Here is a 26,848-nt window from a genome sequence, read left to right as displayed (position 1 = left end):
AGCAGACATGCTTGGAGTAGCAAAATCAACAGTTGGGTACATTCTGAGAAAAAAGGAATTGACTGGTGAGCTTGGGAACTCAAAAAGGCCTGGGCGTCCACGGATGACAACAGTGGTGGATGATCGCTGCATACTTAATTTGGTGAAGAAGAACCCGTTCACAACATCAACTGAAGTCCAGAACACTCTCAGTGAAGTAGGTGTATCTGTCTCTAAGTCAACAGTAAAGAGAAGACTCCATGACAGTAAATACAAAGGGTTCACATCTAGATGCAAACCATTCATCAATACCAAAAATAGACAGGCCAGAGTTAAATTTGCAGAAAAACACCTCAAGAAGCCAGCTCAGTTCTGGAAAAGTATTCTATGGACAGATGAGACAAAGATCAACCTGTACCAGAATGACGGGAAGAAAAAAGTTTGGAGAAGAAAGGGAACGGCACATGATCCAAGGCACACCACATCCTCTGTAAAACATGGTGGAGGCAACGTGATGGCATGGGCATGCATGGCTTTCAATGGCACTGGGTCACTTGTGTTTATTGATGACATAAGAGCAGACAAGAGTAGCCGGATGAATTCTGAAGTGTACCGGGATATTCTTTCAGCCCAGATTCAGCCAAATGCTGCAAAGTTGATTGGACGGCGCTTCATAGTACAGATGGACAATGACCCCAAGCATACAGCCAAAGCTACCCAGGAGTTCATGAATGCCAAAAAGTGGAACATTCTGCAATGGCCAAGTCAATCTCCAGATCTAAACCCAATTGAGCATGCATTTCACTTGCTCAAATCCAGACTTAAGACGGAAAGACCCACAAACAAGCAAGACCTGAAGGCTGCGGCTGTAAAGGCCTGGCAAAGCATTAAGAAGGAGGAAACCCAGCGTTTGGTGATGTCCATGGGTTCCAGACTTAAGGCAGTGATTGCCTCCAAAGGATTTGCAACAAAATATTGAAAATAAAAATATTTTGTTTGGGTTATGTTTATTTGTCCAATTACTTTTGACCTCCTAAAATGTGGAGTGTTTGTAAAGAAATGTGTACAATTCCTACATTTTCTATCAGATATTTTTGTTCAACCCTTCAAATTAAACGTTACAATCTGCACTTGAATTCTGTTGTAGAGGTTTCATTTCAAATCCAATGTGGTGGCATGCAGAGCCCAACTCGCGAAAATTGTGTCACTGTCCAAATATTTCTGGCCCTAACTGTATATATATGTCCAAAATAAAAATGGGAACATATCGAATAAGAACAGACCAAGTCTCCGACATCACAGCTCATCTTGTGCAGGCAAGTGTCAGCAGGAAGTAGTGACCTAATGTATACGGTACACTGAGCTTACAAACTGCACATCTGAGTGGCAGTAGTTGTGTGTCCAGAAAAAAAAGGATGTTCTAATGGCTTTTAGTTTACAGAAACTCCTGCATCTGGTTCAGAAAGTTGGAACCATTTTTCAAACATAGTATTGCTTGATTAATTGCAATGATTTGGGAAGTTTAGGTGTGAGCTGGGAAGAAGTTTTGCAGAATTTAGCATCTATTGTAGAGAAAAAAAAAAAGTGTCTCCCCCTCCTAAATCCCAGACAGGGGAGGGCTGGAGACATCTGAGAGGAGGAGTCCTGGGCACTGGAGTAAAAAGCAGCCGGGGTTTGACTATTACATTTACTCCTGACTTCTGCTCCAGGAGAGGAGAACAAGAGACACTTTCACTGCAGCTCTACCAGACTGCGACCAAATGGATCTATTATAATATGAATTTTAACCTTTTTTTGCATTGACTTCTTAGCTCTGTACTCAAGGATTTATATATCTTTTTTATACTCTTTGCACTTTTTAAAAAATTTTTCCTGCTACTATAAAAGTTTATGTAATTTATTTTTTTTGTTGGATGTAAAGTTGACATTGAACTTCATCGTAACTCTAAGAATGTCCCCTTCTGGGAATTTGTATTTCTTTGTAATGGCTTTGGGGCTTTTGATCACTCTGCCCAGGGCAAAAAGTGCATCATGTGAGCCTGTAAGGATTCCCATGTGCAAGTCTATGCCTTGGAACATGACTAAGATGCCCAACCATTTGCATCACAGCACCCAAGCCAATGCTATATTGGCCATTGAGCAGTTTGAGGGCTTGTTGGCCACTGAATGCAGTCACGACCTCCTGTTCTTTCTTTGTGCCATGTATGCCCCTATATGCACCATTGATTTCCAGCATGAGCCTATTAAGCCATGTAAATCAGTTTGTGAGAGGGCAAGAACAGGCTGTGAACCCATTCTCATAAAGTATAGGCATACGTGGCCAGAGAGCCTGGCATGTGAAGAGCTACCTGTCTATGACAGAGGAGTCTGCATTTCTCCAGAGGCAATTATCACAGTGGAACAAGGAACCGGTAAGTTCTACGTTTTTGTATATACCTACTATTGTTTTACTTTTTTCAATATAGGAAGAAAAAAGTGAGGGAAATCGGGTCAACATTTACAAAGTAGCAATTATAGCAAATGCTCTATTTCCCGAAACCTTGTAAGAGCATAAGAGTATCTCAACAGGTAGACAAAATATAATATTGGCAATAGATGGTCAGTGATTAGTTGGTAGATTGATAAATTGTGAATCTATGAATCCAAAGGGATTGGTTCTGACTGATGAAAATTACTCCATCAATCAGTTATTAAATTATTATTTTTGCTACAATTTTGGTGTTTAGCAAGTGGTCAAAAAATTTTCATGTGGGTCAGTTGATAAGCTTGAAATATTTGCCGAAATAGGAATAATTTTTAATTCATTTCATCTGAATGTGAACTCTACTGTTCGTCATCCAATCATCAAGTGTATAATCAGCTTTTCTCCTAGGGTCCCCATACATGTTAGACAAAAATTGTTTGAACCTTCCGATATCAACTGGATTGTCTGACAGTCTAATGTGTATGGGTTTTGTCAAACTCTCCCCCAATAGATGATGTATCGGGAAAGAAGGATCCTGCCTGTTGGATTTCCAATGGTCCATCCTTTTTTCTCAAGGAGATAAACTTCTGCAGGAGGAGTCTGACAGTGGCTCTTTTAGGCTAGGTTCACATTGAGTTAATGGGTTAAGGCTAACGGACTGCGTTGCACGGCGAAAATGTCGCAATTAACGCCGTGCAAAGGGTCCGTTAGCGCACCCATTGACAGCAATGTGATTTGTGCCTGTAGTGCATCGCTAGCGCATGCCATTTTCTGCACGCGCTAGTGATGTGCCGTTCTTTTGTGACGGACCTCGGACGCTGCTTGCAGCGTCCGAGGTGCGTCCGAGGTCCGTCCCTCGCTAGCGCAGATCGGGGATCTGGGCTAGCGGGGACGGCGAACGCGGACCCAAAATATCTTCACATAAACATATAGACATTAAATGTTCATTTTTAGAATGAGATTAAATCCCAACAGGTGACCTAGGAATAGCTCAGCAGAGGACATGCCAACATGAAAAGTAACAGGTGATGCCCATGGCAAGTGATGGGCTATGTTGCTTGATCACAATGTCAAAGCTAGGTGTCATATAATGTGTGGAATAGGGGGAAAGAGATATTGGGATAGTGGAAGTTTAAACAGTGCTTTTCTGTAGTTTTGCAAGCACAGTGTTCCTATTTTTGCTAAAAATGTATATAAACATAATTCTAGGGAATATTTATCTCACCAGATAGCAGCATTCCACATAATAAAAACTTCTAAAGTTGGTCATGGACACAAAGTCGTGGCTACTAGGGTTGAGCGAAACGGGTCGAACATTTTCAAAAGTCGCCGACTTTTGGCGAAGTCGAGTTTCATGAAACCCGATCCGACCCCTGTGCGTGGTCGGCCATGCGGTACGCGACTTTCGCGCCAAAGTCGCGTTTCAATGACGCGAAAAGCGCCATTTCTCAGCCAATGAAGGTAAACGCAGAGTGTGGGCAGCGTGATGACATAGGTCCTGGTCCCCACCATCTTAGAGAAGGGCATTGCAGTGATTGGCTTGCTGTCTGCGGCGTCACAGGGGCTATAAAGGGGAGTTCCCGCCGACCGCCATGTTACTGCTGCTGATCTGAGCTTAGGGAGAGGTTGCTGCCGCTTCGTCAGAAGCAGGGATAGCGTTAGGCAGGGTCCATTAACCACAAAACCGCTTGTGCTGTAGCGATTTCCACTGCCCAACACCACCTTCGGTGTGCAGGGACAGTGGAAGCTCCTTTTTTTTTTTTTTTCCTCAGCGCTGTAGCTCATTGGGCTGCCCTAGAAGGCTCCCTGATAGCTGCATTGCTGTGTGTACGCCGCTGTGCAAACCAACTGCTTTTTTCAAAGCACAAATTCTCTTGTTCCTTCCTTTCTGCACAGCTATCTTGTTTGTTTGTCCACACTTTTTATTTAATTTGTGCATCAGTCCACTCCTTATTGCTGCCTGCCATACCTGGCTGAGATTACTGCAGGGAGATAGCAATTGAAGGACAGTTCCTTTTTTTTTTTTTTTGTGGGAGATTAAGATTGACATTTCTGCTAGAGTGCCATCTCTGTCTGTGTCATCTCTCACTCAGTGGGCCATAGAAAGCCTATTTATTTTTTTGCTTGATTTGGGTTCCAAAATCTACCAGAAAAAATCACAACATCAATCAGTGGGAGAAAAATATTGGCCTCAGGGCTTGTGTGCCACTCCTGACTCCTGTGTGTGCCATCTCTCACTCAGTGGGCCATAGAAAGCCTATTAATTTTTTTGCTTGATTTGGGTTCTAAATTCTACCTGAAAAAATCAATAAATCAATCAGTGGGGGATTAATATTGGCCTTTGGGCTTGTGTGCCAGTCCTAAGCGTGCCATCTCTCTCTCTCTCAGATAGTGGGCCATAGAAAGCCTATTTTTTTTATTATTTTATTGGGTTTATAAATTTTCCCTGGAAAAAAAAAAAAAAGTGGGAGATTAATATTGGCCTCTGGGCTTGTGTGCCAGTCCTGAGCGTGCCATCTCTCTCACAAATAGTGGGCCATAGAAAGCCTATTTATTTTTTTGGTTGATTTGGGTTCATAATTCTACCTGAAAAAATCAATCAATCAATCAGTGGGAGATTAATATTGGCCTTTGGGCTTGTGTGCCAGTCCTAAGCGTGCCATCTCTCTCTCTCAGATAGTGGGCCATAGAAAGCCTATTTATTATTATTTTTTTTATTGGGTTTATAAATTTTCCCTGGAAAAAAAAAAAAATGGGAGATTAATATTGGCCTCTGGGCTTGTGTGCCAGTCCTGAGCGTGCCATCTCTCTCACAAATAGTGGGCCATAGAAAGCCTATTAATTTTTTTGCTTGATTTGGGTTCCAAAATCTACCAAAAAAAATCACTAAATCAATCAGTGGGAGATTAATATTGGCCTCTGGGCTTGTGTGCCACTCCTGACTTCTGTGAGCGTCATCTGTCACTCAGTGGGCCCTAGAAAGCCTATTTTTTGTTTTATTTGTTTTCTAAATTCTCCCTGAAAAAATCATTTTATTTTCTTTGGTTTCTAAATTATTCCTGAAAAAAATCATTTTTTTTGTATTTTTTTTTCTCTAAAGTCTCCCTGAAAAAAAAAAAAAAAAAAAAAAAAATCTGTGGGATATTCATATTGCCCCTTCTGCTTGTGTGCCAGTCTTGACTCCTGGGTGTGCCATCTCTCTCTCTCTCCCCAATTGTGGGCCATAGAAAGCCTATAAATTTTTTTGCTTGATTTGGGTTCCAAAATCTACCAAAAATAATCACTAAATCAATCAGTGGGAGATTAATATTGGCCTCTGGGCTTGTCTGCCACTCCTGACTCCTGTGTGCGTCATCTGTCACTCAGTGGGCCCTAGAAAGCCTATTTTTTGTTTTATTTGTTTTCTAAATTCTCCCTGAAAAAATCATTTTATTTTCTTTGGTTTCTAAATTATTCCTGAAAAAAATCATTTTTTTTGTATTTTTTTTTCTCTAAAGTCTCCCTGAAAAAAAAAAAATCTGTGGGATATTCATATTGCCCCTTCTGCTTGTGTGCCAGTCTTGACTCCTGGGTGTGCCATCTCTCTCTCTCTCCCCAATTGTGGGCCATAGAAAGCCTATAAATTTTTTTGCTTGATTTGGGTTCCAAAATCTACCAAAAAAAATAACTAAATCAATCAGTGGGAGATTAATATTGGCCTCTGGGCTTGTGTGCCACTCCTGACTCCTGTGTGCGTCATCTGTCACTCAGTGGGCCCTAGAAAGCCTATTTTTTGTTTTATTTGTTTTCTAAATTCTCCTTGAAACAATCATTTTATTTTCTTTGGTTTCTAAATTATTCCTGAAAAAAATCATTTTTTTTGTATTTTTTTTTCTCTCAAGTCTCCCTGAAAAAAAAAAAAAAAAAAAAAAATCTGTGGGAGATTCATATTGCCCCTTCTGCTTGTGTGCCAGTCTTGACTCCTGGGTGTGCCATCTCTCTCTCTCTCCCCAATTGTGGGCCATAGAAAGCCTATTAATTTTTTTGCTTGATTTGGGTTCCAAAATCTACCAAAAAAAATAACTAAATCAATCGGTGGGAGATTAATATTGGCCTCTGGGCTTGTGTGCCACTCCTGACTCCTGTGTGCGTCCTCTCTCACTCAGTGGGCCCTACAAAGCCTTTTTTTTTTTTTTTTCCTAAATTCTCCCTGAAACAATCATTTCATTTTATTTGTTTTATAAATTGTTCTGTAAAAAATAATTTTTTTTAAATTTTTTTTTTTTCTGAAGTCTCCCTTTTAAAAAAAACAAACACAAATCAGTGGGAGATAAATATTTACATTTGCGCTTCAGTGACAGTCCTGCATGTGTGCCATCTCATTTGTTGCCAACAACAACAGAGTGTGTAACATTGTGGCTGATTTTCGTTGTGGTCTCACTCACCTGTAAAGGGGTAGCTAAATCATACTGAAGTTATAGCTCACCGTGTAAGTTGTGTGACAGCAACAAATACCGTTCCCCTGGAACCAATTTTAAATTGCCTACAGCCAGCCCATTTTATTATGTTAGGCCTTCGAAGCCTGTCTGCGGTCCCTCCTTCCACTAGGCCTCCACTGACCTGTCTACTGCTGCCCGTGTTCCCCTGGAACCAATTTTAAACTGCCTACAGGCAGCCCAATTTATTATGTTAGGGCTTCGAAGCCTGTCTGCGGTCCCTCCTTCCACTAGGCCTACACTGACCTGTCTACTGCTGCCCGTGTACCCCTTGAACCAACATCATAAAATAAAAAAAAAAGTATTTTGCTTATAAAAAAAGAAAATACTGGTGAGATATCAAATGCAGACATTTTAACATTAAAAACAAACACACAACTAAAATCTGGTACAGTACTAAAAATGGCCACCAGCTACAATTACTTTATCCTGCAAGTATTTAACTGAAAGGTTTTTTAAATTGAAAACACAGATATGGCATCCACCGAGTGTTGTCCTGTCGCGTCTTCTTTATATTATTGCCGAGAAGATGCAAAACAATGAAAATAATAAAATCATTAATTACCAAAATAATAGAGAAAGTCAACACCACATTGCAAATAAACATTCATTCCAAATAAAGAAGCAGGGCGCGTCCGAGGGTGAGTATATACCTAATAAGAATATAATCACCCTCAGACGCGCAATGCTTCTTTCCAACAGCCTTCCTTCCTAAGAATCAGCCCTTCCGTGGTGTAGAGAGACGTTGTGTTACACTCCAAGGTGTTCCCCAGGTTGCCTTTCCTGAGCTTCGATCTTCCGGCTCTCGTTTAGTAGTTGTTGGAAACTACGCTGCATTAGGCCTTCAAATTGGGTATGGGGTGTAGAGAGATGGTGTGTTCCACTCCAAGGTGTTCCCCAGGTTGCCTTTCCTGAGCTTCGATCTTCCGGCTCTCGTTTAGTAGTTCTTGGAAACTACACTGCATTAGGCCTTCAAATTGGGTATGGGGTGTAGAGAGAGGGTGTGTTACACTCCAAGGTGTTCCCCAGGTTGCCTTTCCTGAGCTTCGATCTTCATGCTCTCGTTTAGTAGTTGTCGGAAACTACGCTGCATTAGGCCTACAAATTGGGTATGGGGTGTAGAGAGAGGGTTTGTTACACTCCAAGGTGTTCCCCAGGTTGCCTTTCCTGAGCTTCGATCTTCCGGCTCTCGTTTAGTAGTTGTTGGAAACTACGCTGCATTAGGCCTTCAAATTGGGTATGGGGTGTAGAGAGAGGGTGTGTTACATTCCAAGGTGTTCCCCAGGTTGCCTTTCCTGAGCTTCGATCTTCCGGCTCTCGTTTAGTAGTTCTTGGAAACTACACTGCATTAGGCCTTCAAATTGGGTATGGGGTGTAGAGAGAGGGTTTGTTACACTCCAAGGTGTTCCCCAGGTTGCCTTTCCTGAGCTTCGATCTTCCGGCTCTCGTTTAGTAGTTGTTGGAAACTACGCTGCATTAGGCCTTCAAATTGGGTATGGGGTGTAGAGAGAGGGTGTGTTACACTCCAAGGTGTTCCCCAGGTTGCCTTTCCTGAGCTTCGATCTTCCGGCTCTCGTTTAGTAGTTCTTGGAAACTACACTGCATTAGGCCTTCAAATTGGGTATGGGGTGTAGAGAGAGGGTGTGTTACACTCCAAGGTGTTCCACAGGTTGCCTTTCCTGAGCTTCGATCTTCCGGCTCTCGTTTAGTAGTTCTTGGAAACTACACTGCATTAGGCCTACAAATTGGGTATGGGGTGGAGAGAGATGGTGTGTTACACTCCAAGGTGTTCCCCAGGTTTCCTTGCCATTGCTTCGGTCTTCCGACTCTCGTTTAGTAGTTGTAGAAAAGTACACTGCATTAGGCCTACAAAATGGGTATGGGGTGGAGAGAGATGGTGTGTTACACTCCAAGGTGTTCCCCAGGTTGCCTTTCCTGAGCTTCTATCTTCAGGCTCTCATTAAATTGTGGTTAAATGGAACAACTGCATTTGGCGTACTAGTTGGTTTGGGGCCTACTATCGGTGTCTGCCACTCCTTGCTGTTCTCCTGGTTTCCTGTCCTGAAATTCCATTTTCAGGCTCTCGTTAAGTAGTTGTTAATGTTAGACTGCATTTGGCCTACTAGTTGGGTTGGGGCCTACTATCAGTGTCTGCCACTCCTTGCTGTTCTCCTCCACTGAACAAAGCTGTGCCGCCTGTTTACTACGGTTGCCAATTTTGAACTGCATTTCGACTACTTACTGATTTGGCCCTACTCTCTGTGTCAGCCTCTCATTCCAGTTGTCCTCCACTGCAATGCCCCCTGGTTATTCCTGTGTTACCAATTTTGAACTGCATTTAGCCCACTTTATTCTTTGGGCCTATATCTGTGTTTCCACTTCATCGTGCCCATTGCCCAGCCAGTGATAGATGAGTCTGCTGGTACATTGACCCATAACGCAACATTCCCCGTGCATGCTACACAACAACATTGTGACCCTGCTGAAAGTCAGGTTGCTCTTCCCGCATACCATACCACCTTACACGGGGACAAAGAGGAAGGTGCAGATGAAAGTGCAGGTTCCTTCATCAGGTGGGGGGAGGAATACTAGTTGGCGACGTCACTGGCACAGGGCCTCTCATAGTACGCAAAAGTGTTGCTGGCGGTGGGAGGCGCCCCCGCCGTGCAAACACACCGCTGTACTTTGAGGGGCCCTGTGCCAGTGCCAATGCCAACAAGTGGGCCCCCCCTGCTTGCTCAGGATCACAGCACTTGCAAAGTTGAAATACTTACCTCTCCCTGCTCCACTGCCGTGACGTGGTCCAGATTTCCTGGGCCCACTAATTACTTGAACCAGCCCTACCCCACACAACTTTAGCCAAATGACCCCCAATTTCAAATGCCTTCCAATTATTATAAGGTAAATTACGCTTGACAAGCTTCATTAAGAAGAATGGATGGTTTTGACATTAAAATGGGCACTCTAGGTGTTTTCCTGGCCCCCACTCACTGCCGACTATGCTGCCCCATTGACTTGCATTGGGTTTCGTGTTTCGGTCGATCCCGACTTTTCGCCATAATCGGCCGATTTCACTCGACCCGACTTTTGAGATAGTCGGGTTTCGCGAAACCCGGCTCGACTCTAAAAAGGTCAAGGTCGCTCAACTCTAGTGGCTACGATCGTGACAAGTTTTGTATTGTAAAAATGCTTTGGAACCACATACTTATAGTCAGAATACTTTCATGGAAATAAGCAGAATTTCACATTTACAATCTCTAAATCAGGAATTCTTGCAGAGTCGAAGCTAAAGGCTCAGTGTCTCTAGTGCAAAAGTTCAACATTGGCCCCCTCTTCCTGTCTTGACCAATATGCAAAATCAAAATTGCATCGTGTAGATATTTATGTGTACATTAAGATGTACAAAGTTACCACAGCATTCCCATTCCTCGGATGACATATAGATACATACACAGATTATATTATACATATACAGTATATATATATATATGTATATATATATATATATATATATACAGTTAGGGCCAGAAATATTTGGACAGTGACACAATTTTCGCGAGTTGGGCTCTGCATGCCACCACATTGGATTTGAAATGAAACCTCTACAACAGAATTCAAGTGCAGATTGTAACGTTTAATTTGAAGGGTTGAACAAAAATATCTGATAGAAAATGTAGGAATTGTACACATTTCTTTACAAACACTCCACATTTTAGGAGGTCAAAAGTAATTGGACAAATAAACATAACCCAAACAAAATATTTTTATTTTCAATATTTTGTTGCAAATCCTTTGGAGGCAATCACTGCCTTAAGTCTGGAACCCATGGACATCACCAAACGCTGGGTTTCCTCCTTCTTAATGCTTTGCCAGGCCTTTACAGCCGCAGCCTTCAGGTCTTGCTTGTTTGTGGGTCTTTCCGTCTTAAGTCTGGATTTCAGCAAGTGAAATGCATGCTCAATTGGGTTTAGATCTGGAGATTGACTTGGCCATTGCAGAATGTGCCACTTTTTGGCACTCATGAACTCCTGGGTAGCTTTGGCTGTATGCTTGGGGTCATTGTCCATCTGTACTATGAAGCGCCGTCCAATCAACTTTGCAGCATTTGGCTGAATCTGGGCTGAAAGTATATCCCGGTACACTTCAGAATTCATCCGGCTACTCTTGTCTGCTCTTATGTCATCAATAAACACAAGTGACCCAGTGCCATTGAAAGCCATGCATGCCCATGCCATCACGTTGCCTCCACCATGTTTTACAGAGGATGTGGTGTGCCTTGGATCATGTGCCGTTCCCTTTCTTCTCCAAACTTTTTTCTTCCCATCATTCTGGTACAGGTTGATCTTTGTCTCATCTGTCCATAGAATACTTTTCCAGAACTGAGCTGGCTTCTTGAGGTGTTTTTCTGCAAATTTAACTCTGGCCTGTCTATTTTTGGTATTGATGAATGGTTTGCATCTAGATGTGAACCCTTTGTATTTACTGTCATGGAGTCTTCTCTTTACTGTTGACTTAGAGACAGATACACCTACTTCACTGAGAGTGTTCTGGACTTCAGTTGATGTTGTGAACGGGTTCTTCTTCACCAAATTAAGTATGCGGCGATCATCCACCACTGTTGTCATCCGTGGACGCCCAGGCCTTTTTGAGTTCCCAAGCTCACCAGTCAATTCCTTTTTTCTCAGAATGTACCCAACTGTTGATTTTGCTACTCCAAGCATGTCTGCTATCTCTCTGATGGATTTTTTCTTTTTTTTCAGCCTCAGGATGTTCTGCTTCACCTCAATTGAGAGTTCCTTTGACCGCATGTTGTCTGCTCACAGCAACAGCTTCCAAATGCAAAACCACACACCTGGAATCCACCCCTGACCTTTTAACTACTTCATTGATTACAGGTTAACGAGGGAGACGCCTTCAGAGTTAATAGCAGCCCTTAGAGTCCATTGTCCAATTACTTTTGGTCCCTTGAAAAAGAGGACGCTATGCATTACAGAGCTATGATTCCTAAACTCTTTCTCCGATTTGGATGTGGAAACTATCATATTGCAGCTGGGAGTGTGCACTTTCAGCCCATATTATATATATAATTGTATTTCTGAACATGTTTTTGTAAACAGCTAAAATAACAAAACTTGTTTCACTGTCCAAATATTTCTGGCCCTAACTGTATATATATAGTACATATATGGGAAGATATGTAGAGAAGATATGTGTCACGAAGATTGCTCTCTTCCCTGATTTGAAACCCATAAGTTTCTCTCCAGCATGCTACGTGCTGAAGAGGTTACCCAGCCATTACAAGGGACTGGGATTTTGGTGATGCCTACTCACCATATCTCCACCTCAATGGTCTGGTTGAAGAGTTAAATGTGCAGCCACTGATTTTTTTTTTCTGTGTTGTGTGTTTGGAGAGGAAAATATCGACAATGGCTCCAGGAGGAGCTGAAGAGATATGGTGGTCTGAGCGGGCGAATCCAGCAAATATATGAACTTTGTAGGACTTTATCTTTTGTTTTGCCGTTATGCCAGAAAGACCATGTTTATTTTTATCAACCCTGGTATTGTTTATGCTGTGGTCTAATAAACCAGTGGGTGATTTGCCACAAGAGGTGTTCCTGTGTTTACCTCTACAAGCAGCTGAGTGAGTCAACCCCTTACAGTTGGTGTTTCGAATGTGGGCATCGATCCAGGAACACGCATAGCGGATGTAGACAAACTGCATGTCCTGAGTAAAATCCAGCATCCAGCACGAGACATCCGTCAGCATGGAGAAGCTTGTCAAGCATCTGGTCCAGGTCTAACAGCAGCAGCAGCTGGCAAGTTAACAGCAGCAAATGGTGTAACAGGAAACAAGTAAACTGTTGGTACAGTAGCTCCAACAGCAGCACCAGTGGCAGCAACAGGAGGCGCTAACATGGCAGATGGAACTCCTCGAAGAGGCCATTTGTGGGAGGCCAGCAGTCTCCTCCTTAACTCCAGGTGACGACTCGTACATCCGGAAAGCAGTAGGACGAGCCATGCAAAAGATGACCCCGGGGAATGATATGGAATGGAAGCTTTTTGGATTGTTTTCAAGAGGGTGGCTGAACGGTAGAAACTTCCATCAGAGCAGTGAGCAGAGGGGAAGTTGTCGAGAAATCCCTCAGGAAACCAGACATTGCCACTTCCCCATACTGGGAAACCGAAAGGGGGGTGGGCTCACCATGGAGAGTGTCTAGACCCACAAATGGGGGGCTTCCCAATCTCGCCGGGGTCCTTTCAGGTTGTTGGTATAAGGACGTGGTCTGTTCACAATGTCACAATCCTGGACATGTAGAAGCTAGGTTTCATATGTCCCCTGAACCAATGAACTGCAGTGTAGGCCGGTGTAGTTCCTATTATGCCTGCCAGCCTGCAGTGTGGACTGTGGGCCGCAGGCATGTACCATGTCAGTCAATGGGGTACTGGTTTTGGACTTTTGGACTCTGGAAACCTAGTGACCCTAATCAGTGCTACACTGCCCCACCAGTTAATCCCTGATAAGTTTGTGGCATCCGCTGCATATACAGAGATGCCAAAGGCTACCCTGTGGCCAGAGCAACCAGGGTAACAGACTGTGGTACTAAGTCCCATGAGGTTGGGGTGGTAAAAGACTTATTACATTCCGTCACACTGGGGCGGGGTTTTTCATTATTTTGGAACTTGTGGCAAAAGGGGGCTGTACAGAGTGTCTCGGACAGAAGCCAGATCCCTTGGGAAAAGACTCCATCAAAACATCAAAATCAAAAATGGAGGAGTTTCCCCTAGGTGTCCTCGCTAGAGAGGTGGATGAGATGGTGACAGAGGAGCCCAACTTCCCTGAGTTAGACGTGCCTGAGAGAACTTTGGGACTGCTCAAGTTCGCGATCTTACATTAAAGGGGCATTTGATAATGTTACTGTATGTACTAGGGTTACTCAAGAGTCGGGGTCGACACAAGGTTCCCACACTTTGCAGTCAATGGCGATTTACAGGTCCTTCTCAAAAAATTAGCATATAGTGTTAAATTTCATTATTTACCATAATGTAATGATTACAATTAAACTTTCATATATTATAGATTCATTATCCACCAACTGAAATTTGTCAGGTCTTTTATTGTTTTAATACTGATGATTTTGGCATACAACTCCTGATAACCCAAAAAACCTGTCTCAATAAATTAGCATATTTCACCCATCCAATCAAATAAAAGTGTTTTTTAATAACAAACAAAAAAAACATCAAATAATAATGTTCAGTTATGCACTCAATACTTGGTCGGGAATCCTTTGGCAGAAATGACTGCTTCAATGCGGCGTGGCATGGAGGCAATCAGCCTGTGACACTGCTGAGATGTTATGGAGGCCCAGGATGCTTCAATAGCGGCCTTAAGCTCATCCAGAGTGTTGGGTCTTGCATCTCTCAACTTTCTCTTCACAATATCCCACAGATTCTCTATGGGGTTCAGGTCAGGAGAGTTGGCAGGCCAATTGAGCACAGTAATACCATGGTCAGTAAACCATTTACCAGTGGTTTTGGCACTGTGAGCAGGTGCCAGGTCGTGCTGAAAAATGAAATCTTCATCTCCATAAAGCATTTCAGCCGATGGAAGCATGAAGTGCTCCAAAATCTCCTGATAGCTAGCTGCATTGACCCTGCCCTTGATGAAACACAGTGGACCAATACCAGCAGCTGACATGGCACCCCACACCATCACTGACTGTGGGTACTTGACACTGGACTTCAGGCATTTTGGCATTTCCTTCTCTCCAGTCTTCCTCCACACTCTGGCACCTTGATTTCCGAATGACATGCAAAATTTGCTTTCATCAGAAAAAAGTACTTGGGACCACTTAGCAACAGTCCAGTGCTGCTTCTCTGTAGCCCAGGTCAGGCGCCTCTGCCGCTGTTTATGGTTCAAAAGTGGCTTTATCTGGGGAATGCGGCACCTTTAGCCCATTTCCTGCACACGCCTGTGCACGGTGGCTCTGGATGTTTCCACACCAGACTCAGTCCACTGCTTCCTCAGGTTCCCCAAGGTCTGGAATCGGTCCTTCTCCACAATCTTCCTCAGGGTCCGGTCTCCTCTTCTCGTTGTACAGCGTTTTCTGCCACATTGTTTCCTTCCAACAGACTTACCATTGAGGTGCCTTGATACAGCACTCTGGGAACAGCCTATTTGTTGAGAAATTTCTTTCTGGGTCTTACCCTCTTGCTTGAGGGTGTCAGTGATGGCCTTCTTGACATCTGTCAGGCCGCTAGTCTTAGAGTACCGTCACACTATACGATTTACCTATGATCACGACCTGCGATATGACCTGGCCGTGATCGTAGGTAAATCGTAGTGTGGTCGCTGGGGAGCTGTCACACAGACCGCTCTCCAGCGACCAAGATGCCGAGGTCCCTGGGTAACCAGGGTAAACATCGGGTAACTAAGCGCAGGACCGCGCTTAGTTACCCGATGTTTACCCTGGTTACAAGCGTTAAACTAAAAAAAAAACAAACAGCACATACTTACATTCTGGTGTCCGTCAGGTCCCTTGCAGTCTGCTTCCCGCACTCAGTGACTGCCGGCCGTAAAGTGAAAGTGAAAGCACAGCCGCTGTGCTCTGCTTTCACTTTACGGCCGGCAGTCACAGTGCGGGAAGCTGAGACGGCAAGGGACCTGACGGACACCAGAATGTAAGTATGTGCTGTTTGTTTTTTTTTAGTTTAACGCTTGTAACCAGGGTAAACATCGGGTAACTAAGCGCGGTCCTGCGCTTAGTTACCCGATGTTTACCCTGGTTACAAGCGAACGCATCGCTGGATCGCATCGCTAGATCGCTAGATCGGTGTCACACACACCGATCTAGCGATGACAGCGGGAGATCCAGCGATGAAAGAAAGTTCCATACGATCTGCTACGACGTACGATTCTCAGCAGGATCCCTGATCGCTGCTGCGTGTCAGACACAGCGATATCGTAACAATATCGCTGGAACGTCACGAATCGTACCGTCGTAGCGATCGAAATGTTATAGTGTGACGGTACCCTTACCCATGATGGGGGTTTTGAGTAATGAACCAGGCAGGGAGTTTATAAAAGCCTCAGGTATCTTTTGCATGTGTTTAGAGTTAATTAGTTGATTCAGAAGATTAGGGTAATAGGTCGTTTAGAGAACCTTTTCTTGATATGCTAATTTATTGAGACAGGTTTTTTGGGTTATCAGGAGTTGTATGCCAAAATCATCAGTATTAAAACAATAAAAGACCTGACAAATTTCAGTTGGTGGATAATGAATCTATAATATATGAAAGTTTAATTGTAATCATTACATTATGGTAAATAATGAAATTTAACACTATATGCTAATTTTTTGAGAAGGACCTGTATTATATCGGGTGACCAAATTGAGGGGAGGTGAGTTAGTGGAGCAGCTGTTGGTTCCAGGACCCTATCGACAGAGGGTTTTAGACATGGCCCATTCGCATGCTTTGTGGGGACATCTGGGGGTACAGAAAACTCAGGAGAGAATAATATGAAGGTTCTATAGGTTGGGAAAAAATATCAAATGAGGTTAAGAGAATGCTAGACCTTGGTGTCATAGAGGAATCAAAAAGTGGATGGTCAAGTCCCATCGTCTTTGTGCCGAAGCCCGCCAGGGAGTGGCGGTTTTGTAATGACTACTGCAGGCTGAACGAGGTGTCCAGTTGATACGTATTCAATGCCCCACATGGACAAACTCAATGAAAGATTTGGATCCGTGAGGTACATTACAACCCTCGACCTGACAAAGGGCTACAAGCAGATCCCCATGTCCCAGAGTGCCAAGGAGAAGATCACCTTCTCGATGCCTGATGGGTGTTTCCAATACACCAGAATGCCCTTCGGACTGGAGGGGGTCCTATCTACCTTCCAGATGGATATGGATCAGATCTTGGCTCCACATAAGAAGTATTCTGCGGCCTACCTTGATGACATTGTGGTCTTAAGCCCCGACTGGATTAGTCACCTACCAAAAGGTACAGGCAATCCTGCATGCATTGAGAAAAGCTGGGTTCACTATAAATCCAGAAAAGTGTGGTCAAGTCGATTCAGAAGTGGCCGCAACCACTTTCCAAGAAGCAAGTGAGGACGTTTCTTGAAATTGTGGCATATTACCGGTGGTTTATCCCAAGTTTTGCTATAATTTCCGCATCATTAACAGATCTCCTTTAAATGGGCTGTGGATATACTGAAATATTACCTACTAGGCCGGAAGGTTCACACTAGTGACAGACCATGCTCCTCTGAGATGATTAAGGGGAAAAAAGAGTAAGAAAACTAAGTGGTTCTTTGGTCTACAAAATTTCAGTTTCCACGTAGAGCATAGACAGACCCGGGAAGTTACACAGTAACGCAGATACTCTCTCTCGAATTCCGATTTCTCTCCAGCATGCTATGTGCTGAAGGAGTTAACCAGCCATTACAAGGTACTGTGTTTTTGGTGAGTAGGTGAGAGATAGGGACGCCTACTCACCATATCTCCACCTCAAGGGTGTGGTTGAGGAGTTAAATGTGCAGCCACTGATTTTTTTTTCTGTGTTTGGCAATGAAAGTCTCCTGACAGTGGCTCCAGGAGGAGCTGAAGACATATCGTGGTCTGAGAGTGTTAATCCCCCCAAAATAAGGACTTTGCTGGACTTTATCTTTTGTTTTGCCATTATTCCAGAAAGGCCATGTTTATTTTGATTAACCCTGCTATTGTTTATGCTGTGCTCTAATAAACCAGCATGTGTTTTACCTGTATCTACTTCTCAAAGCAGGCGAGTGAGTCAACCCCTCACAATATATATATATATATATATATATATATGCTGCCAGGATCATATTCCTCGCCAACCTTTACACCGATGCCTCTACCTTGTGCCAGTCATTACACTGGCTACCCATCCACTCCAGAATCCAGTACAAAACTACTACCCTCATCCACAAAACACTCCATGGCTCAGCACCACCCTACATCTCCTCTCTGGTTTCAGTCTACCACCCTACCCGTGCCCTCCGCTCCGCTAATGACCTCAGGTTAGCATCCTCAATAATCAGAACCTCCCACTCCCGTCTCCAAGACTTTACACATGCTGCGCCGATTCTTTGGAATGCACTACCTAGGTTAATACGATTAATCCCCAATCCCCACAGTTTTAAGTGTGCCCTAAAAACTCATTTGTTCAGACTGGCCTACCGCCTCAATGCATTAACCTAACGATCCCTGTGTGGCCTATTTAAAAAAAAAAAAAAACACAACATAATTGGGTTCCTCGCATTATGTTCTCATTCACTTTATGCAGTTTTTAGCCCTCTGTGTCGTTACTGTTACATACTTAGGCAGTTAACTGTTTCATGCAGCTTTACATGAACACCTGAGTCTTACACTATGGCTGGTCCGAATAACTAAAGCAATTGTTACCATCCACCTCTCGTGTCTCCCCTTTTCCTCATAGTTTGTAAGCTTGCGAGCAGCAGGGCCCTCACTCCTCCTGGTATCTGTTTTGAACTGTGATTTCTGTTATGCTGTAATGTCTATTGTCTGTGCAAGTCCCCTCTATAATCTGTAAAGCGCTGCGGAATATGTTGGCGCTATATAAATAAAAATTATATATATATATATATATATATATATATATATCAAAGTTTCAGTACAAAAAAAATCTGGCTGCTCTATTGCATTGCATACTAGAGGGGTATTCTATGCAAAGATAAATCTTTATCTGTATTTGGGCTATTCTGCCATTCTAATGTGTTTTTGGCAGTTTTGCCAAAGACCCCAAAGTTCGAACTCCATTCTAGATCTCTAACTTAATCCAGATCTCAGACTAGTAAAAGCAGTCTAGACCCTAGTCCAAATTCCTAAAATTAGTTAGATCAGACTCCAAAATTAAATTAGACACTAGACAATATCCTAAACTAAATTCAGACCACAAACTAGACCGTTATTATAGATTCAGATCACCTCAAAGTTAACTCAGACTTCAACCCAGACCCTAAAATAAATCTAGCCTCTTCAATACCTTAAATTCAAACCCCAAACCATACACCAAAATCAGTTGAGACCTCAGACCAAACGTCTGTGTTTATTTACTACTCTTCATTCCTATTCTTGCAAATAAGATGGGTTTGACTTCTTTTAAACATACAGTATCTGTCAGAGCCAAATACATGTATACTAACAGAGGTATTCCCAGAAAAATGGTTATTATTGGTAATGGACGTCTGATAAATAGCAGTGCAGTTACTTTTTTTTACCGGTGGCTTTCTTCTTAAATTATATTAGCTCCATACATGTGTTGTACCAGCTGACTCTGAGTTTTGCTTTCCAATGCCAAAATGTATCTGTTGCCCTCTTTAACTCTTTAGCCATTTTTGTATATTCACTAAAGTAGCAAGTGATTATTCTGATAATTATTAGTTATAATTATGTGAAACCTTCCTAGAGACTGCCCCTGAACAAAGATGCATTACAAATAGAACTGATTTGATCGCTTCCTCAGAGGATCAGCGCTATGCAAATAACAAGACAACACAATCTTAATTTGAGCTCAAGTGAAGGTCCCAGACATTTCTTTTTTTCCACATAAATATACATATTTATTGGTTTATTATATATTTTTTCATTTTTATTATTTTATAATTTTTATTGAATATGTTTACAACTTTTTTTTAACTTTTTTGCTTAGTCCCTCTTTGGGACTTTTTAAACTTTTTAACCTGCATTTCAATGCATTATACCTGTCAGTGCTGCACTAATAGGCTTGCCATAGCTGGCTGACCCGGAGATCATCATGACGACCTTTGGTTTTGATGGCAATGATTGGGCCCTTGCGATAACGTTGCGGGGCGCTGACCTTAAGGGACAGGGAGCGGTCTCTAAAAGTTGTAGGACACAGGTCAGGTCTTCTCATTGACTCAGGCCATACTAATCTCCTATCAGGTGGATGCAGGACAGTCGGGCTGGTGTAGTCTGTCACTGCAGATCATTTTAGGGTATAACACTTATCACTTGCTAGAGATTCCTCGTCTCACAGAATGGTTGTCAGAAAGTGGCCTCTATCCAGTCACTGTGTCCTAGGGCCACTTCTTTCTTGAAGGGTCTCTTCCCACAGTCTCTCTAAAGGTACCGTCACACTGAGCAACTTTTGAACGAGAACGATAGCGATCCGTGACGTTGCAGCATCCTGGATAGCGATCTCGCTGTGTTTGACACGCAGCAGCGATCAGGATCCTGCTGTGACATCGCTGGTCGGAGCTAGAAGTCCAGAACTTTATTTTGTCGTCAGGTTACCCGCTGTCATCTCTGGATCGGCGTGTGTGACGCCGATCCATCGATGAGTCCCCGGGTAACCAGGGTAAACATCGGGTTACTAAACGCAGGGCCGCGCTTAGTAACCCGATGTTTACCCTGGTTACCCGGGGACTTCGGCATCATTGGTCGCTGGAGAGCTGTCTGTGTGACAGCTCCCCAGCGACCACACAAGGACTTTCCAACGATCACGGCCAGGTCGTATCGCTGGTCGTGATCGTTGGAAAGTTGATCAGTGTGAAGGTACCTTTAGTTCAGCAGTCTAGAGCTGGTCAACAGGTCTAACAGGTTCACTCCATGCAAATCATACAGGGCGGTCTACCTCACTCACTGTATTCACAAGGGGCATTGTTATTCCATTTTGCTTCCAGGGCCAATGTCAAATTTATTTTTCTTAAGACTAAATACAAAGTTTCCTACTGTGAGCATCCATCAAACAGAACATAGAAGGCTTTAAAACCAGATACTTTACTGGCTTTAACACAGTGCAAAAAACTGAACCAGTGTTATTGTAGGAGGGGCTCTTGGACAGGACAAAAAATGTGCACAATGTGAGAACCACAACATACAATGTTCCCATGGGTCCATATCATAAACTTGTGGAATGGTAAAGTGCACAGGCACCGAATTTATATAGTGTCTTGTCTTCGATTTTTTTGCAGGTTTATTTTTTGTAGCTTTCAATTTTGGGGGTCTGGTTCAGTTTCGTCACTTTGTACATCAAATTTGCAAAAATGCCTGCACTCGTTTTGATAATTTGTTTTTGCACATGTGATACATTTTGTGCGGTTTATTTGACGAAGTACTTTATAGTATAGTATTTTTCATACATTTACTACCGTACCTGCCTATAGCTCAAATTTAGATTTTCTTGTTCCATACTAGTTTTCTTTCCAAATTTGTCTTAACCAGTCAATGTGACACAGGTTTGCATATGACAACGGAAAAAAAAAATTGTGCTGCAAAGATGTTTATTCCAAATTTATTACAGAGGTGCATGAGTTTCCCCTTTTACATCTCTTAAGACACCCCCTCATGTTATATCACAGTGAAAGGGACATTTTTAAGAAAATCAAAATATCCATTAAATGTCAGAAGTTGCCTACTGGGATAGAAGACCTTTCCAATGCAGATTTTACATTTTGGCTAATTTTGCGATTATGTGCCCCTGGAAATATTGCCAGATTTCTTTAAAGGCATTTTGCAGTAGTCACGGTGGACAGTAAGCAAAAACAAGCATAAAGGATCCTAGGATTAATGAAACTCTCCTATTGAAGTCTAATGGGAAGTTTCTTTACACATTGTCAGTAGTCTGGCAAACATTTGTTGCATAATTACTTCTGATGGATAATTTAGCCTAATTCAGTGTCGGCCAAGAGCCTTTGTGCGCGCTGCTTGAGGGATTCTGTGAAAAGAATGGGAGGACTCAAGAAAGGTCATTTTACTTGGCTGGATAGTGAATGAAGGATTTTGAATGTTACAAATTTGCTTCTAGGTACGAAACAAAACATTGGAATCAGGGGATTTTGTGTTTCATTTATTTATTTATTTTGTGTATTTTTTATTATGTCTGTGGCTCAGTGCTGAAAGTTTAGTTTTAGCCAGTTGTACTTCCTAGGCGCAGTTAAGTTTAGCTGTTTTTGTGTCTTCATTTTCATTCATTTGTTACTATCTACAGTGTCTTGAAAAATTATTCATGCCCCCTAAACTTTTCCAAATTTTTTTAAGTTAAATGCATAAACTTAAATGTATTTTATCGGGATTTTATTTGATAGACCAGCACAAAGTGGCAAGTAGTTGTGAAGTGTAAAGCAAATGATACATGGTTTTCTAATGATTTTAAAAATATAAACTTGAAAATTGTGACATGCATTTGTATTTAGTCCCCTGTAGTCTGATACTCTAAACTAAAATCCCGAGTGACCAATTGCCTCCATAAGTCACATAATTAGTAAACTGAGTCCACCTGTGTGTAATTTATTCTAAGTATAACTACAGCTCTTCTGTGAAGGCCACATAGATTTGTTTGAGAACATTGGGGATCAAACAGCATCATGAAAACAAAGGAACACACCAGACGGGTCAGGGATAAAGTTGTGGAGAAGAGTACAGCAGAGTTAAGTTCTAAAAAAAAATAGCCCAGGCTCTGAACATCTCACAGAGCACTAATCAATCCATCACCCAAAAATGCAAGAACTATGGCACAACCCTAGACCTGTCAAGACCTAGTCGTCCACCTAAACTGACATCCCAAGCAAGGAGAGCACTGAGTATAGAAACAGCCAAGAGGCCTATGGTCACTCTGGAGGAGCTGCAGAGCTCAAGTCAACAGCTCAGGTGGGAGAATCTGTCCACAGGACAACTATTAGTGCTTTGCTAAACAAATCTGGCTTTTTATGGAAGAGTGAAAAGAAGAAAGACATTTTTTGAAAGCAAACCATAAGAAATCCTGTTTGCAGTTTGCAAAAAGTGATCTAACGGACACAGCTAGCATGTGGAAGAAGGTGCTCTGGTCAGATGCGACCAAAGTAGAGCACGTTGGCCTAAATGGAAAAAAAGTTATGTGTGGGGGAAAACTCCGACTGGACATCACCCTGAAAATATTATCCCCACCGTAAAATATGGTGGTGGCAGTATATTGTTGTGGGGATGCTTTCCTTCAGCAGGGACAGGGAAGCTGTCAGAGTTGATGGGATGATGGATGGAGTTAAATACCGGACAATTCTGGAGGAAAACCTGTTAGAGGCTGCAAAAGACTTGAAATTGGGGTGTAGGTTCACCTTCTAGCAGTACAATGACCCTAAACATACTGCTAAAGCTACAATGGGTGGTTTCAATCAAAGCTTATTCATGTGCGTGAATGCAAAGAAGAATGGGCAAACATTAGATGTCCAAAGCTGGTAAAGCCATAGCCTAAAAGACTTGCAGCAGTAATTGCAGCGAAAGGTGATCCTACAAAGTAATGCCTCAGTGGGGGACAAAATTTGATCCTTTAGACATGCTATGTGACGTTACTTAATTTGTTTAGTTTCCCAGGTATAGGTTAAATGTGTGTGTAAAAAATGTGAATAAAACTGCTACCATCACATATTTCACGCTGCAATCTGTACAAGCCATGTCAGGATGGGGTTGCAGCATGAAGAAACTGTCGAGACGACATGTCTTAATGTGATCTCACTCAAACTCTTGGTTGGTGGACTGAGCACAGAGTTGTGGCTTTTTTTTTCCTTTCCTTTTCCTTTCCATGCACATTATAATTTGCAGATCTAGATTTTAGAATCATTAGAAAACCATGTTTCATTTCCTTTACATTTCACATATACTTACGGCTTAGTGTTGGTAATTCACGCAAACATCCACAATGTGGAAAAGTTCACAGGGTAAGAATTCTTTTTCAAGGCACAGTATCTATCTATCTATCTATCTATCTATCTATCTATCTATCTATCTATCTATCTATCTATCTATCTACATATGTTTTATGAAAAAGACCCAACCATGGCTTGGCAAGCAGCAAGTGTGTTACAACTGCCAAATACATCAAAAACCTTGGCATAAAAAATTGGCAAATGATACATTAATGTTCTTTTTGCTGTTATCCAGTCATATACTTAAGGAATTATAAAACGAATTGAAATATAACTCACAAAATGAGTGTGCAAATATTTAAGAAGAAAAGCTTGCAACAGAATCATCATCATCTTCATTATTATCATCATAGACACTTTACTCCATGTTTCGCATCAGTATTCTCAGGCCAAACCAGGAGCCGGTACAAATAATAGCTGAGATGTACTCCCCTCTGGTGCATGGGGTGAACGAAAAATGCACCAATTTAGTGCTAGTACTAGTAGGAAACAGTACCTCTTAATGAATTTGACGCACTTTATTCCAGCTGACTTTTAATCAAGACTAGTCTTGATGAATTTTCCCCCTAAGGACTCAATCAGACATCAGTGATTTTTCTCATAAAAACTGATTGAGCTTCATCAGTATTTTTGATCAGCGCGTGGTCAGTATCAGTCAGATAGGAGGTTTCTCAAGTCTCCGTGTGTTTTTACAGACCACTCGTTCCAAGGAAAAAAATTGGACAAGTCAACTACCCAAAGATTGTCATAGGTACGAGTACTATCCGTGAAAAGGCAGCATTCGTACAAGAAAAAATGAAATGTGAATGAGCCCTAAGTGTTATCTGTCAGCCCTTTCTCTATGCACAAAAGTCCTGTAGATTGGTTGGTGACAAATAAGGTCTCTGGTTCGGTCACCCATTTCCTGCAATGCCAGCTGCTGGGCAATACCTTCAATGCCATTGTTGTGAATAGATGAAAACAATCTGAAGGAAACTTTCATGGATCCTCACACGGAGTTTAGCGATTCCAGATGTTTTAACACAATTCATAATTTTTCAAAATGCTGCAAAATTTGGTGCAATTTCACTCTAGTCCCATCGTTGTGTATTTTTGAGTGTCGCAGCATTTTTGTAACTTTTGGCGCCTATTGCGCCGTTTGATATGAAAAGTCACAAAAGCAGTACAACACAGGAAGAAGCCCATTTTTCACTTTGAGCCAAATTCATGAATCTCGTGCGCCGTTTTAATGAAATGGCAACTAATACAACAAGACAAAAAAGGAAAGTGACTTAATCCCTTCCAGCAAATGATGAATCGGGGCTTTAGTATGGCAAACAATTTAAAGTGATTGTTCAATAGGACAGCCATTACAAATAATCTCATAGTTACTAGCACAATCATGGTGTAGTCATGCTCGTGAAGGACTTCTAGACTGTCCCTGCTGCCCAATAGAAATAGAGGGAAAATGGAGTGAAGGGAACTCTTAGGCCCCAATTCATCAAAGCTTTCATGCTAGAATTCTGTCTTAAAAGCTTTGAGGAGTTGCAAAATTTAGGGACAACTCAGAGTTGCACCAAAATTTTGTGACTCCCGTCTCCCACAAAATGGGCAGAGTCGGGGTGGGACGCCACGGCTCTTCTAATTCATGATGAGCTGTGGTGTTCCCTACTCCAGAAATCTCACTGTTGTCCCTGAGAGCAGCATAATGAATGGGCAGAGAGCCTGATTCCAGTGATGTATCACTTGCTTGGCAGCTTTCTGCAGTTTCAATGCAATCAGCATTTTATCAGCAGGAGATTATCACTGCAGGACTAGATGTCATGGGATAGGCAGTGCAGCTAATTTATATAACCCCGCCCACATCACTGATTGGCAGCTTGCTTACAATGTACAGTGTACACAGGCCAATCAGGGGTGTGGGCGGGGTTATACACAGCTCAGCATTCAGAGAACTGCTAAATCTACAGCAGAGAAAACAGGGATTCTATCAAAACTGCACCAGTAAGTGACAGATCGCTGGAATCAGACTCTCAGCCCCTACATCATGCTGCTCTCAGATTCCATTGCTAAAACTTGCTGATAGATTCCCTTTGCAAAGCTGCAGAAGTTTAGTTAACAATGCTGCCACTTACATCCAGTTTGCACATAGGACTTTCAGTGAATAGGAGTATTTATGTTTGCGTTGACCATGCTGTCAATCACAGTGAGTCATTTTTGCAAAACGTGAACATTTCAACACTTGAGATCTGCTTCCTGCATCTTATACATTTATACAGTAATTATCCTATTACATGACATAAAATAAACAGTGCCCAGATGGCCGAGTCTTCCAATAACAAGTCTTTTATTCAGGTGACACAAGGGGTATATTTCTGGTATTGCTGAAACAGGAACATCTGACGGAGCGATCTATAAAAGCCAAGTGTATATGGAAGTTTGTAAACGGTAATGTTACTCACCCCCCTGCTCTCAAAACCTAACTGAGAAAATGGTAAATGTGGCGAATATATATTGCTTTATAAAATCCACTTACAGGATTAAATAATCGTCAACGAATTTTTGAGAAATTGACAAATAGATCTGGTTAGTAAAAGTGTAAGGTCTCACCCAGACGGCCGTTTTTCACGCACGTGTTTCATCCATGGTTTTCAACATGAAACGCGCACCCATTGTAATGTATGCAATTCACATGGCTGTGGGGCTTTTTGCGTTCACAAAAGAAATCGCGAAATCACGTAGACATGTCAGTTTTTGATCAGAGTCTTCGATCAAAGTCACCCACACAAATCTGAGTCTGTGAAAATCACGGACAACACCCGATGCCATCAATGTACAGTCCATGTGCTGTCTGTGACTAAAGGGAACCTGTCAGGTCCGATAATGCTCCTATCCTGCAGATATAGGGTTAATATCCAGGTTAATAACGTTATGAAGGTGCCCGGTCATAGTACTGAATAGTGCGGATCGCAGGGGAGAGATTGGACTTTATTCCTCGCTGGACGCGCTCGCTTTACCGCGTGGAGAGAACAGCTTCATTTACACCAAGTAAAACAAATATGTATCTGTGACAAGTGACCGCGACTCTATAATACAACCTTCCCCTCCTCCTCGCTGTATGTAGAAGAGTAAAGTCAATTTAATGGTGTTTAATAAATGTCATATCTTCGCATACTAACCATAGCATTGATAGTCATGGAGAAGCAAATGATAGCAATGTGATTTACTGTTGTATCTTATATTAATTCCTATGATCCAGTG

The 26,848-nt window shown here is 42.3% G+C and overlaps 1 protein-coding gene across 1 annotated transcript in view; it reads left to right on the top strand.

Annotated features, from left to right (window-relative positions):
• Nucleotides 1-1,665: 1,665 nt before the first annotated feature.
• The window catches only part of FRZB (frizzled related protein), a 50,759-nt gene continuing 25,576 nt past the window's right edge, over nt 1,666-26,848 (top strand). Inside the window, exon 1 of the mRNA XM_069733242.1 lies at nt 1,666-2,390. Coding sequence (XP_069589343.1) covers nt 1,931-2,390 — 460 coding nt within the window. The 5' untranslated portion in view covers nt 1,666-1,930. The remainder of the gene's footprint in view (nt 2,391-26,848) is intronic.

Source organism: Ranitomeya imitator, chromosome 7 (genome assembly GCF_032444005.1).
Source record: "Ranitomeya imitator isolate aRanImi1 chromosome 7, aRanImi1.pri, whole genome shotgun sequence".
NCBI classification, from domain to species: domain Eukaryota; kingdom Metazoa; phylum Chordata; class Amphibia; order Anura; family Dendrobatidae; genus Ranitomeya; species Ranitomeya imitator.
The sequence above is the reverse complement of the archived record's forward strand: the minus strand, read 5'-3'. Positions and strand labels throughout refer to the sequence as shown.